At 35.9% G+C, this 13,396-nt stretch overlaps 2 protein-coding genes across 4 annotated transcripts; both read left to right on the top strand.

Annotated features, from left to right (window-relative positions):
- The first annotated feature begins 1,636 nt into the window (after positions 1–1,636).
- Positions 1,637–3,071, top strand: LOC112523456 (molybdate transporter 1). Its single transcript, XM_025133072.1, has one exon. It carries the CDS (start codon positions 1,652–1,654, stop codon positions 2,969–2,971), a length of 1,320 nt encoding a protein of 439 aa, XP_024988840.1. The 5' UTR covers positions 1,637–1,651; the 3' UTR covers positions 2,972–3,071.
- Positions 3,072–8,566: 5,495 nt separating this feature from the next.
- LOC112523251 (bromodomain-containing protein 4) lies at positions 8,567–12,606 on the top strand. Of its 3 annotated transcripts, none has more exons than XM_025132773.1 (4): positions 8,665–9,707; positions 9,821–9,889; positions 10,830–11,120; positions 11,215–12,606. In XM_025132773.1, exons 3-4 carry the CDS (start codon positions 10,848–10,850, stop codon positions 12,316–12,318), a joined length of 1,377 nt encoding a protein of 458 aa, XP_024988541.1. In that variant the 5' UTR covers positions 8,665–9,707; positions 9,821–9,889; positions 10,830–10,847; the 3' UTR covers positions 12,319–12,606. The 3 variants fall into 3 exon arrangements, with proteins under 3 accessions (XP_024988540.1, XP_024988541.1, XP_024988542.1); XM_025132774.1 differs by having other exon boundaries at positions 8,736–8,821; XM_025132772.1 differs by lacking the exon at positions 9,821–9,889 and having other exon boundaries at positions 8,567–8,821.
- The last annotated feature ends 790 nt before the right edge of the window (positions 12,607–13,396 follow it).

Below are 13,396 nucleotides of genomic sequence, written 5' to 3'. Positions count from 1 at the left end.
TGCCGAATATTTCTCTTTATATAGTGGCCTCTCGTTAACAGAAAGGTCGTTATTGATTCTCCTTAACGAAAATGCTTGGCATAATGTTTTTCTTCTCATAAAATATCTGACGATCGATGGTTATTTACTCTGCTCTGATAAAAACTCATTTCCACACTCTTTAACGAATATACTGACAATGGTTGATTATTAGCTGTGTTATGCCGTATTATGTGCCGATTATTTCTCTTTTCATAACGACTTCACGTTAACAAAAATGTAATATTTCAATTTGTTCGTTTAATTTAACCACTTTTTTATAGCTCCATTGAGTATGTCGCGAGATAGTGATTTGTTAACTGAGATAATGTCATATACTTGTCAAAATCATAAGACACAACAACGTATCAAGTGTGACAATTGAACATCTGATAGTGAATGGTTAAAATATTCTATACCCAACTACTAAGGTTGTGACAGATATATCTCGTAACTTTTAAACAAACTTTAAAAAACACAAAACAAATTTGACTAAAAAGTCGTTATCTGTCAGATGTATGGGTGCTAAATAAACCATATGATCATGAAATCGGTCGAACCGGACAAAACGATACAATTTTTAGCAACTTGTCTGTATAATATGGTTTGAAAAATAGTTAAACCGTAAAGTTTGGTTTAAAAGAAGTCCACTGACACAAGGTTTGGTTTATCAAACCTTTTTCATATATACATACTTATACATATACATACATACATACATACATACATACATACATACATACATACATACATACATACATACATACATACATACATACATAGGGAAGAGTTTCTAATGAGAACACCTTTATTTTACGAGAACACATGAACTCTTTTTACTATAGACAATCACATGTGATACTATTATTCCATCACATGTGATACTAAATCAGAGACACGGACAATTTTCATTGCGATCTTGGTTGCGGGTCAAGTCGCCCTTACACCACTAAGCCTCTTCACAAGTATTATCACATGTGATAAGGGTGTTGTTGATATGATACTATAATCTATCAAGACCATCATATATTATGCTAAATCATAGATACAGACAACCTTTGGCGCGTCCTAAGTCGTAGAACGCATTGTCTGCACATCACAAGGTCCCTTTACACGTATTATCACATGTGATAAGGATGTTCTTGTGTTCTCGTAAAATGGAGATGTTCTCATTTGAACCTCTTTTACATACATACATACATACATACATACATATATAAATATATGTATATTTATATAAGGGTGGGTTTCGGTGGGAATGAAAGTTATAATGAGAAGCGTAAGAAGAGATCTCCACTTTTGAATCAATCTTATGTCAACAGTAATGAGGTGCATCCCATCAATTCCCTTTAATTCATAGATCGACATAAGATTAAAAATAACCTAAGGTTTCAGATTATCTTTAACTTCACCGGTTAATACCTACCTTCACTGGTTCACCCTTAAAAGAATATATTTATAGTAGTTGACTATGAGATGTCTCACATCACATTACGCATCATTTATTCCCCTTTACACTGACAGCATCTCTCTATTTAAATGGCTCATAACTCTCCTCACTACCACCACTAACACCACCATGGACTCCCATAACCACCAAACCCCACCGCAAACCACCACCATCACCACCGCAATGGCCACAAAGTTGAAAGACAATTTTGTTTTCCGGTCAAAATGGGCGGAGCTGAATGGTGCGATGGGCGATTTAGGGACATATATACCAATCGTCTTGGCGTTGACACTTGCTAGTGACCTTAACTTGGGTACTACATTGATTTTTACGGGTGTTTACAATATCGTAACAGGCCTTATCTACGGTGTCCCGATGCCGGTCCAACCCATGAAATCGATTGCTGCAACGGCTATTTCCGATCCCGATTTCGGGATTCCAGAGACCATGGCTGCCGGAATTTGCACCGGTGTCGTATTATTTCTATTGGGTGTCACCGGACTTATGCGGATTGCTTATAGGCTCATTCCGTTGCCGGTTGTTAGAGGAATTCAATTAGCACAAGGTCTATCGTTTGCCATGACCGCCGTTAAGTATATACGGAAAGTGCAAGACTTTTCAAAGTCAAAATCGAAGGGGAATCGGCATTGGTTAGGACTCGATGGATTGGTGTTGGCAATTATTTGCGTTTGTTTCATTACGATCGTTAGTGGTGCAGGTGATGAAGGTGAAGATGAAGATGAAGATGAGAACGATCGTGATCGGGGAGAAGATGGCGATAATAGACGAAGAGATTGGAGAAGAATCGTCGCGTATCTACCGTCGGCATTTATCGTGTTCTTGTTAGGGGTAATTTTGGCATTTATAAGAGAGCCAAAAGTGATCAAAGGGTTCAAATTTGGACCATCTTCAATACAAGTGATGAGGATTTCCAAAAATGCTTGGAAACAAGGGTTTCTCAAAGGCACAATTCCACAACTGCCCTTGTCAATTCTTAACTCCGTTATCGCCGTCTGCAAATTATCGATCGATCTTTTCCCGGAAAAGACGGTAACGGCGACCTCGGTTTCCGTGACCGTCGGGTTGATGAACCTAACCGGATGTTGGTTCGGTGCAATGCCTTGTTGTCATGGGGCCGGTGGGCTGGCCGGTCAATACAAGTTCGGAGGAAGAAGTGGTGGGTGTGTGGCCCTACTCGGTGCAACCAAACTCGTATTGGGTTTGTTATTAGGTAGCTCAATCGTTAAGATTTTGAGCGTGTTTCCGGTTGGGGTTTTAGGGGTCTTGTTGTTGTTTGCGGGTATCGAACTAGCCATGTGTGCTAGGGATATGAAGTCGAAGGAGGACTCATTTGTTGTGTTGGTTTGCACCGCGGTTTCATTAGTTGGGTCGAGTGCGGCCTTAGGGTTTGTTACGGGTATGGTGGTGCACCTACTCCTTAGGGTTTGGAAATTTGGTGGTTCTGGTTCAGACACAAATCAATCTCTGTCTTCTTATCACTGAAAAACTAGTGTGTAGTGATTATTTTTTTAAGAAAGTACGTAATCGAGTAAAGATATAATGTAATTCATCGGTTAACGATTAATGCAATACAATGTAAAACAACGAATATATTTTCTTAATTGGTTAATTTGCATGTATTAATAATCGTTTATTGTTATGAAAAGTTTGAGATACATCGGTACTAATTTGCTATAACTCAAAGTCATGCCTCACAACTAGTGATGGCCAAACCGGCCCGACCCGGCCCGGGACCGTCAGAGGACCGAAACCAGGACAGGCGAAGGACCGGCCCGGCCTGGGACCAGTTATAGGACCGAAATCTGAGACCGGTTATGGATTTGGGGTGTTTCACGGGACCGGCCTGACCCGGTCCGGTTTTTCAAAAACTTAGCTGTTTTTTTTAAATGTAGCTGTTATTTTTCAAAAAATTAGCCGTTTATGACCCTTTTTTTGTATTTTTTTGTTTTCTAAACACTATATATAAGTGTCTTGGTTGAGAGGTTTATATACCAAGTTCTCGATTCGCAAAACACACAAAAAAAAACGTTCACAATTATCGGTTTCTTGCTATATTTTGTAAGACAATGTAATTTTAATTATAATAAAACGCATTTTTAAAGTGTATTTGAATGACCTAATTTTAAATTTTATAATGTATTAAAAATATATATCATTAAAAAAAATAAAAAAAAATATATTATTTTTTAATGACCGGGACCGGCGACCCGTAATTGGTTACAATAAAGCTTAACCGGGCTCACCTTTTTTGACCGGACCAGTTATGGCCGGATTTGTTGAGGCCCTGGACCGGTAAGTACCGGTCAGGCCCGAGAACTGTTTTTGGCCATCACTACTCACAACCATATCGCTCTTTTTGTAGAAAGAGTTTGACGAATTATTTTCCAAAAATGGGTCATCTAAAATTAGTCAACCGTATAAGTTGCTATAAAAAGGCATCTTCTTTGTTTTCTATTTATTATTCAATGAAATAATAATATCAAAATTTAACATTCAGATTAGAAGAAGAGATAAAATATATCAGTGTTATCCATCTAGTACGTGATTAAATATCTAAACCAGAACTTGGAAGGGTTTTGCAATTTTGGTGTGTCTGGTTTGTAGGATTTGAAATGGAATTGAATTCCATTATCTATAAATAATTTATAAAAAACAAATTATAAATAATTATAAAAATAATTAATTTTTTTATTATTTGATTATATAAAACAAATGTTTTTTAAATATTTTAAAACGTTCCCATATAGAAATCCTATGAAATACCAATCACTCCCATGAGATTTCATTATCCTATATTTATGGGATTTCATTGATTTCAAATCCAAGAAATCCTTCAAACCAAACATGAGATTTGAATAGAAATTAGTTCTAAATTCATATGAACCATGAACATTCCAAGCAACCACACCCTTCAGCTTTTCAATCCTCGTTAACGCACACCTTAGCCTCTGCTTTCGTTATATGTTGCATTTGTTACAACAACAGAAACCTCTTCTGGAACAACCATCCATGTTGCACCGGATTAGGCTCCTGAGCAAACCTTAACATCTACAGTACTACCAGTCATGTAAATTGGAATCACTGTTAGAGATGATAAATTTAACTCCGGAAACACATATGCAAAGAATATGCCCATCTCGTCTTCTTTTAAGACATAAAACCTTGCTAAAGTGGCAAGTCAGTAGCTTCAATTCAACTCATATTTAAAACAAAGCTCTAATTCATGAGCCGTTTACCTAAATGCTTACACGGTAAGCGCTTACGTTAAGAGTTAACACTATAATTTATTTTACCGGGTAAGATTGTAGTACATCAAAATGATATCGTATGCAACAATTTACTCGGTAAACACTTTTACCAGAGTCGTCACTCCCACTTACCGAGTAAGAACTCTCCATCTTTATCATTGTTTTTACCGGGTAAGATTTTTGACTCTTGTCATGTTCATCGGTAAGAAAAATTACCGGTAAGCAATTATCGGATAAGCGTTTTTGTAAATGACCCCTCAGTGTCTTCAATCAAGTAAAGAAAAAAAAGTAGAAATGGGATAACACAAAATTAAAAAAGAACACAAAAAACAAAGAACATATTAGGCCAACAACTTTTTTTTATTTATTAACCTGGATATCCAACCCGTTATGAGAGCTGACTAATCTCAGGGCGACCACCTGCTTTGTAGATAGTCCGGAGTCACCGCATTTGAACCTTCGTGGCCACAAGGGGATTTTTATTCCTCTTGGATTTGAACCTGAGACCTCCTGCTATTTTTGACCTTTGAAGTTAAGCTCATACCAATCATGCACCACCCTTATGATTGGCCAACAACTTTTAACATTGAAATCAAATTAGGTTTACATTAATATTCTTTGTTTATCTCTATAAAGAATATGGTCAAAATACCAAAGATTTTTCACCGTTACCAATATTAGCTTATAGGATGAAAAAACTGTAGTAAAACAATCGATATAGAAAATCGAAAAACTGTTAATTGTTATTAATCATACGTCTTTTAAATAAGAAGGGGTTACAAAAAGATAACCATGAGATATATAATTCTAAGCTAACTCCAGTATGTCTATCTCTATCTCTATATATCTCTATCGTCATATCCATTTGACGATGACACATTTGTTCTTCAACACTCCTCCTTGTGCCAAGTCAAAAGAGTGATGGTGCACTATCGTTGCCTCGTTAAAACCTTACGTCAAAATAAAATTCAATGAAAAAAAAATAAAAATAGGACGAAGGAAAGAGTTACTCACTTGTTTATTTTATAAACAAAACTATTGACAATTAAAAGTTAAATATTGAATGTTATAAGATTTTAATAAGTAATTTTGGCATAGGCCAAAATATAACAATGAGGGGTGGAAGTGGGACTTCCAAAATATATACAACAAATTATAATATATGATTTATAATTAAGATAAACATAAAACAATTCAAATGCTAACAAGATAATTAAACAACAAGATTTAACAAATCAAATAATCATACATATATATACACACATATATACATAGGGAATACCAGAACCTCTGGTCCGTCTAAACTAAAACCAAGGATGCATGACCAATCAAAGGTCCTCTGGATGACTAGAACCTCTGGTCCGTCTAAACTAAAACTGTTGGAAAATAAAAAGATAAGATATAAGAAAATACACTTCTCCTTTATATGTCACCCTTATTCGATTTACTTGATATAAACATAACCAAATACCACAATTATGCTAATCATAACATCAAAACCAATATTATATCATCCCCATGTAAGGAACTCTACGGTTCCAATTTCAACCAAATAAGACGAATAAAATCACCTTATGATCACAAGAGATGAAAATACGAAGATAAAAATCACAACAAATATCTAGAACAAAGATTCACAGAACTCAGCTTCTATTTGCTTCCTCGGAAAAGTTTCTATTTCCTCGACCCCAAAAAACACACACTGTAAACACTTGATTTCTTTTTCACCCCATCCCAATGAGATAAAACAATTATCTCATAATACTCATAAACAAATAATGAGGCGGTGGCGATTTAAAAAGAGTTACGCACGTATACAATTTTAACCCCTCAACTTACCACCATTATTTGAAAAATAACCCCAAACTTAATAACCGAATACCCGGTTATCACATGGTGGAATATCATAACCGGTTCCGGAGCGCCGATCCCAACCAATCGATCCCAGACCAGGCCAATCCCAAGTTGATCCCAGGCCAGACTGAACCCATTTGGCCATCTCCAGCTATAGGAGCTGTCCTTGGGCTTGAAGACTTTCGGGCTGAACCTTTCGGCTTGTTTTGTCTTGGGCTTGTGTAAATTAGGACTTTTCAGTGATAGTCTTGGACCCTAAGTTTCTTTCGCCTTTTGTTAATTTAAATATAATACTAAAGTTGTTGCATTTTTGCAACTTGTAATTTAATTACTTGCTATTTAATTTCTAGTTGTGATCTTTTGTTATTTAAGTAATATTATATTTTGTGATAAGTATCGTTAAGTCTCTTACTTTCAAATACTACTTCTAGCAAGCTGATTTAGAAGTGGAAACTTTTCCAACAAGTATAAAACTAAATACTGTATTTTATTTTCAATTTTATTAATTACTGCTTAATATTGACAACCAAACACCCCTAAGTAGTATTTTCGTTGCATCAAATGCTTAATGAATTAGCAGCACCTACAACAGATTTCAATACCAAAACCACCTGGTGTAAAACATTTCAAACCCTAGACCAAAAGCGAAAAACAACAAAACCCAAATCAAATCAGCAAATGGATGCGTCAAAGGGTTTGTCAACCACCGTGGCTAGAACTCGTAGTTGAGAGAGTTTGTAAAGTTAGATTGGTTAAAAATGGCAAAGTGAGGAAAAAGACTGGGAAGGTTGGTTAAGTTATGAGAGAAGTCGTGGGATTAGACATACAAAACCTGATCGAGGTTCTTCACGAATATTCGATTTTTGGTATGAAAAATCACATTGCTTTTACATTTATCAGTTTATAAAAACATTTACATCTAAGGATGGTGATTTGCCCCAACCCGGTGGGGAACCCGGCTCACCCGACCTGAACAGGGACGAGATTCCCCGCTAAAACGGGTCTCGGGACCCGGGATCCCAGGTAGACTCAAAATAACAGATATTCTTAATGGGGTTTGAACGAGGACCGAGGGCTGTTACTAAAAACCAAGGCCGAGGCCGGGGATTACAAAACCCGCCTCATCCCCGTCCGTTGCATCGCCTATTTAGATCATGCTATTTTACAAATCAAAGACCCAAATTATTATAATTTTCATGGGAGTAGATTATACATAAATTTTATTTGTACTAGAAGGGTACTCGCACAATGCAACGAGATACATTTTGATTTTAAATATTTTATTTTATTCTTTATCTCAGTCGATGTTATAGTATGGTTTTATGTGATTTTGAAAAAGCGATGGTGTTTTTATTTTTGAATAAAATATAAATTTGAAGATATCATAAAAATTTGACAAAAATATATCGATATTAGTATCAAATTAACTATTTAAAATTCTTAATTTTTGTGTAATTTTTTAATTCAATTTTTATTATAAATTAATTTAGGTTCAATAACAAAGTAATTTATATTTAGTGTAATAATATAATTTTCTTATAAAGATAATAATTAATTATTTTGTTAGAACTCGATAATTATCCTATTTATATTTTAGATTTTTTATATTTTAAAATAAGATGTTTATCATCTATTTGATTATATTTATTCGCAGTTAGTTCCATGAATTCAAACATGAAACTTTAATAAATTGTATTTATACATAATTGACTTATAATTTTAAATTTTAAGTAATATACATCAATATACAATACTTTATACATAAAAAATAATTTTTAGTTTTTTTATCAAATACTTTATAATTAGTTTTAAAAAGCAGCTTCTCAATTATTTCGTTCAGGTTCCCGTGAAAAATCCAAAGTTGAAGGTCAACAAGTCAACCCTAATAAAAAACGTTTCTCCAAATCTCACGCCACGAACCCCCCCTTTCTCTTCCGAAGACAATTCTGGAATTACTTTATATTATCTCCTCTCTTCTCTCTTCAAACCCTAATCGTTTCTTTTCCCCTGCGATCTACAAACCCTAAAGCTTTTTACTCGGGTTCTTCCAAATAGCTCGCTCCCTTTTTGTGTCTTTCACTTGATTTTGTTTTGCTTCATGGATTCTGGATCGTCGAAAGGATTTGATTTTGCATCCGACGATATTCTTTGCTCTTACGAAGATTACACAAATCAAGACAATTCCAACGGAAATCACTCTGATTCAGCGATCGGCACTAATTCCTCTAAAGTATTCTTCTTTTTGTCTCTTAATCTCTCTAACTCGTAGTTTATTTACCTGTTTTTGCTTTCTAGGGTTTTTTTTTTTTTTTTTAATTTATGTTTGGGGATCTTTTTTTTATTTCAATTGCTTTATGCGCGGTTTGCATTTTATGATAGCAAATATGGGATTTAGAAAAAAGGGTTTTCGTTTTTTATTCTTAAGGTGGGTGACCTGCAATGATATATATGCATCTATTGCGCAACTACGACTTCTAAAGCAGTATTTTTGGGTAGTTTGTGTCTTATGATCATTAGCGTATCGTGGTACCGGACTTTAGAAAGGGCTTGGATTGTTTATTCAATTAGAGAGAATTTTACCTTTTATACGCAGGTGAAACTTGCAAAGCAGGGCTGATGTTGTGAAAGCAAGAGCATTTATACTTCTGTTGTAATTTTTGGTTATGTGGTTTAGATTATTTATGGTTGTGGAAGTCGCAGAAGCATATTCATGAGGGTTAGACTTAAAGTAGGTGTTGTGTTTTGTTGCTTACTATGGTAATATTCAATCTGCTTGAGCTTGTGCTAGCCATTTTATGTGTCCGTATCCATGGGATTTATTGGTTTTAACTTTACAACCTGTATCTTAATATTATATTTGGTTAGCCTTTCAGATTTAATGATTGGTTGTCGAAGATTTAAATGCTTCTTGGCAGAATAATATAATCCAGTATACCTGGCCTTTTTGTCCCTGCTGTTCACTCTTCTACATCATGTCACCATTCTTGTTCTTAAGTTATGCTAAAAGTCGATGTAAGAACTAGTTTTAGGTTTAGAAAAAATGGAAGATTGGACAAAGCAGTGCTAAACAAATCAGACACTTTGGTACTACAATGGCAGTAAAAACTGTATTTGAGGTAAAGTATTTGATCATGTGTGTAGATGTCCCTGTTGGTACCTGGTTTTAAACCAATATTAGATGGATGCATGTGTGTTCTAACATGGTCACTACAATTGAAATTTTCAATAGGTTGTGGCAATGGAAGGTCAAATTTTCTCTTGTTTGTTGGTGTAACTGCAATAATTGCATTTTTAGAAGGTAATATGTGGATCTGATATGCTTTGTTGACCACCGTTTGAACACTTTCAGCAGTGGTTTCCTAATTTTTAATTTTAGGACGATGTATCTCTATGGAAGAGGAATAATGATACGCAGATGCATGGGCCTAAACCCCATTGGTCTATTCAAGACATGCGTCTATTATTTACTCATAGAGAACAACATTAGTATTTCCATAAGTAGTTACTTTTGTAACAGGAAATTTATATATATATATATATATATATATATTGTTTCCTATGCATAATATTTATCAAAGACAGGTTAGGATTGAATTAGGCATCTTGGAAGAGCTAGCCTCGAATTCCTATTATTTTCTTTCATAAAGATCTCTCTGCTTTTTATCTTAAGTCTTTTTTTTTATATATTTTAATAGAAGGTTTTTATGTATCTCAAAAGTAAGAATATATGAAACTATAATACGCATATGATTCAGTAATAATGTAATATAATATATTATTAGGGGTGGTAGACTATCGAAAGAACATACTGTATTATACATGAAATCAAGCCATAGGTAGAGATTTATAGAAAATTATGTTGGTAAAAAAATTATAATCATCACACATCAAGTGATAATGCCAAAATAGAATGCATCTCGTATTATGGGGCAACAAGTTTTCTCTTGTTTGTTGGTGCGACTGCAATTGTTTGTTGATTGTTCTTCAGCATATTGTAAATAGATCTGAAATATTTTCAAGTATCCTTTTTGAAGCAAGTACTCATTAGATTTTTACTTGTTGAAAGAATTCAATTGTCCTTTTGTGTTGGCTGATTTTGATATATATGAATACTTGCATGATTCCCTTGTTTCTATTTCATAATTGTGCTGCGATTGCTACTATATCTTTTATGTTGGAGCTTGTTATAGAATAATAGGGGCATTTGTGGTATTAAATGCTGTTTTTTTAATGGACAGGAATTCCACAAAAGCAGGATGAGTAGACCATCTGTATTCCCTGCTTCCTCATATAGTCCGCCAGATGATTCTGGTAACCAAGATGTGGTCATAGCTGCTGTTGAGAGATCCATGAAGAAACATTCTGACAATCTTATGCGCTTTCTTGAGGGTCTTAGTTCACGTCTCTCACAGTTGGAATTATATTGCTATAATGTTGATAAATCAATTGGAGAGATGCGTTCTGATCTGGCACGTGATCATGGAGAATCTGAAGCAAAACTTAAGTTTCTTGAGAAGCATCTTCAAGAGGTGAGTTGCAAGATGGTCCATGCAACATTTTTTTACCCTTCATTCCTGAAGTGAGTTTGATCGAGTTTCTTATCATATATGATTGCTGTTGCAGGTTCATAGATCTGTACAGATCATACGAGACAAGCAGGAACTTGCTGATACCCAAAAGGAACTAGCTAAGCTTCAACTTGCACAGAAAGAGTCTTCTGCTGGTCATGACTCTCAGAAAAGTGGGGAAACATCTCCGGTTCCTTCTGATACCAAAAGGAATGACAATGCAGCCGAAGGGCATGGTCAGCAATTAGCTCTTGCTCTTCCTCATCAAGTTGCCCCACTCCCTGCCCCGCAGCCTGCCGCACCTCAGCCACAGATGGCTCCCCAGCCAATGAGTCAGTCACAAACATACTATTTATCTCCATCCCAGTTACCAAATATACCTGCCCCCACCCAACTTACTCAAAATCACTATCTGCAATCTGATCCCCATTACCAGAACCCACCACCCCAACGCAGTCAAGTGAGTCAGCCTCAGCCACAACCACAGCCTCAAGTCCACTCCCTCCCTCAATATCAGCAGCAATGGGCCCAGCAGGTATCTCAGCAGGTGCAACCACCTCAGCCTGCAGTTAGACCTTCTTCACCTCAAGTTTTCCCTCCTTATCTCCAAAGTCAACAAGTTAACCCTTCCACTCCTGAAACCCTCCCAAATAGTATGCCGATGCAAATGCCTTACTCTGGCATTCCCCAGCCTAGCTCTAGCCAAGCAATGACATATGCATTTGGTGGGCCTGGCCGAACGCCTCAGCAACCATCTCAGCATCTCAAGCCAGGTTTTGGAGGTCAACAGAATGATGGGTATGTAGCTGGTGGGCATTCCAATGTGCCTCAAGGGAATACTTATATGATGTACGATAGCGAAGGGGGAAGGGTCCCACATGCTAGCCACCCGACTCACTTCTCTCAATCTGTTTATCCTCCAAATCCACAACAAAACAGTGGCAGTAGTATGATGGCTCGTCCTCCACCTCAATTCATGCGCAGCCATCCTTACAATGAACTGATTGATAAGTTAGGAAGCATGGGATTCAGGGGTGAACACGTGATAAGTGTGATTCAGAGGCTAGAGGAGAATGGACAGACGGTTGATTTCAACACGGTGCTTGACAGGCTGAATGTTCATCCTTCCGGGGGATCACAGAGAGGATGGTCTGGTTAAACCAAGTATGCAATATTCAAATCCCCTGCAATTTCCATGGAAAATCATTTGTGTTTTAGGTTTATCAATCTAGAGTGCGTAATAAATTTCAATATGATTGTCATGGTGATTTGGTACATATGGATGGAGAGATATCTTTTAGTTTCCACTCTCCATTCAAAGTTTAATATGGCTTTATGAACCCTGTTGTGGTTATTTTCTATAGATAATACCTGATTCGCCTTTGTTGACTGTGTAATCATTCTGTTGCCTTGGTGTATATTAAGTTTTTTAAAATTTAAAAATAAATGTCTGCCTGTGGGATGCAGTTTTACATATTTTAATGTGGAGTGATCATGCAATCTTGACTTTCTTTATTTGGAAAATTTTAGTCAGCATTGTATTCTTAGAAAATTCCAAGAATTCATTGGATGTTTGATGGATAAATCCATTATGGGTATCTTGTCTTGGAATTAAGGTTGTTCCATGATTCATTTAGGGACTGTTTGGAAGGGCTTGTTTGTTAGCAGCTTAATAGGACTCGCAACTTATTCGACATGACTGTTTGGTAGTGGTTTAATGATACAAAAAATGGCTTATTCAGTTGGCTTTTCTTTGGGGGGAGCTTTATACATAAACCCAAGTTTTTTCAAATAAAAAGCACGCCCATTTCATCTATGAAAAAACCAATCCCTCTGATAGGGATATAAGATGATTCATGTGATTCCTTTTCTCGAGTATTTATCATTGATTTTAGTACTTGCTACGTCCGGATGTTCATCAAGATCAGGTTCTCGATTGATGAGTTCGAACTGTTTTTTCGATCTAGATAATTACTTGTAGCTTGGGGTCTTTTCAAAATTAGGTGTTTGATTGATGAATTTGGAGGTTGTATTTGTGTTGGGAAGGATCCAGATTCAATTTTGATATGAGTTTTTGTTTGTGTTGGAATGATTTTGGTGTAAATGATCCTCATTTCCCCTTTGCTGTTGCATATGCTTTTTCCTTTTGGTTGTATTTATTGGTATATACTTCAAAGTAAAAATGTGAATGTTATGATGGAGAACTAAATGTATACCATTGTTCTCTACTTTTTCCT

This window comes from Cynara cardunculus, assembly GCF_001531365.2.
Source record: "Cynara cardunculus var. scolymus isolate 2C chromosome LG 12, CcrdV1, whole genome shotgun sequence".
Classification (NCBI taxonomy): domain Eukaryota; kingdom Viridiplantae; phylum Streptophyta; class Magnoliopsida; order Asterales; family Asteraceae; genus Cynara; species Cynara cardunculus.
This window is presented reverse-complemented; position numbering and strand designations above follow the sequence as displayed.

Bases quoted from the DNA above. Each gene is read 5' to 3' on its own strand.
- LOC112523456 (XM_025133072.1), top strand. From the start codon at position 1,652: ATGGCCACAAAGTTGAAAGACAATTTTGTTTTCCGGTCAAAATGGGCG.
- LOC112523251 (XM_025132772.1), top strand. From the start codon at position 8,690: ATGGATTCTGGATCGTCGAAAGGATTTGATTTTGCATCCGACGATATT. The intron at 8,822-10,829 runs GTATTCTTCTTT...TTTAATGGACAG, and splicing joins TCGGCACTAATTCCTCTAAA to GAATTCCACAAAAGCAGGAT. The intron at 11,121-11,214 runs GTGAGTTGCAAG...TTGCTGTTGCAG, and splicing joins TTGAGAAGCATCTTCAAGAG to GTTCATAGATCTGTACAGAT.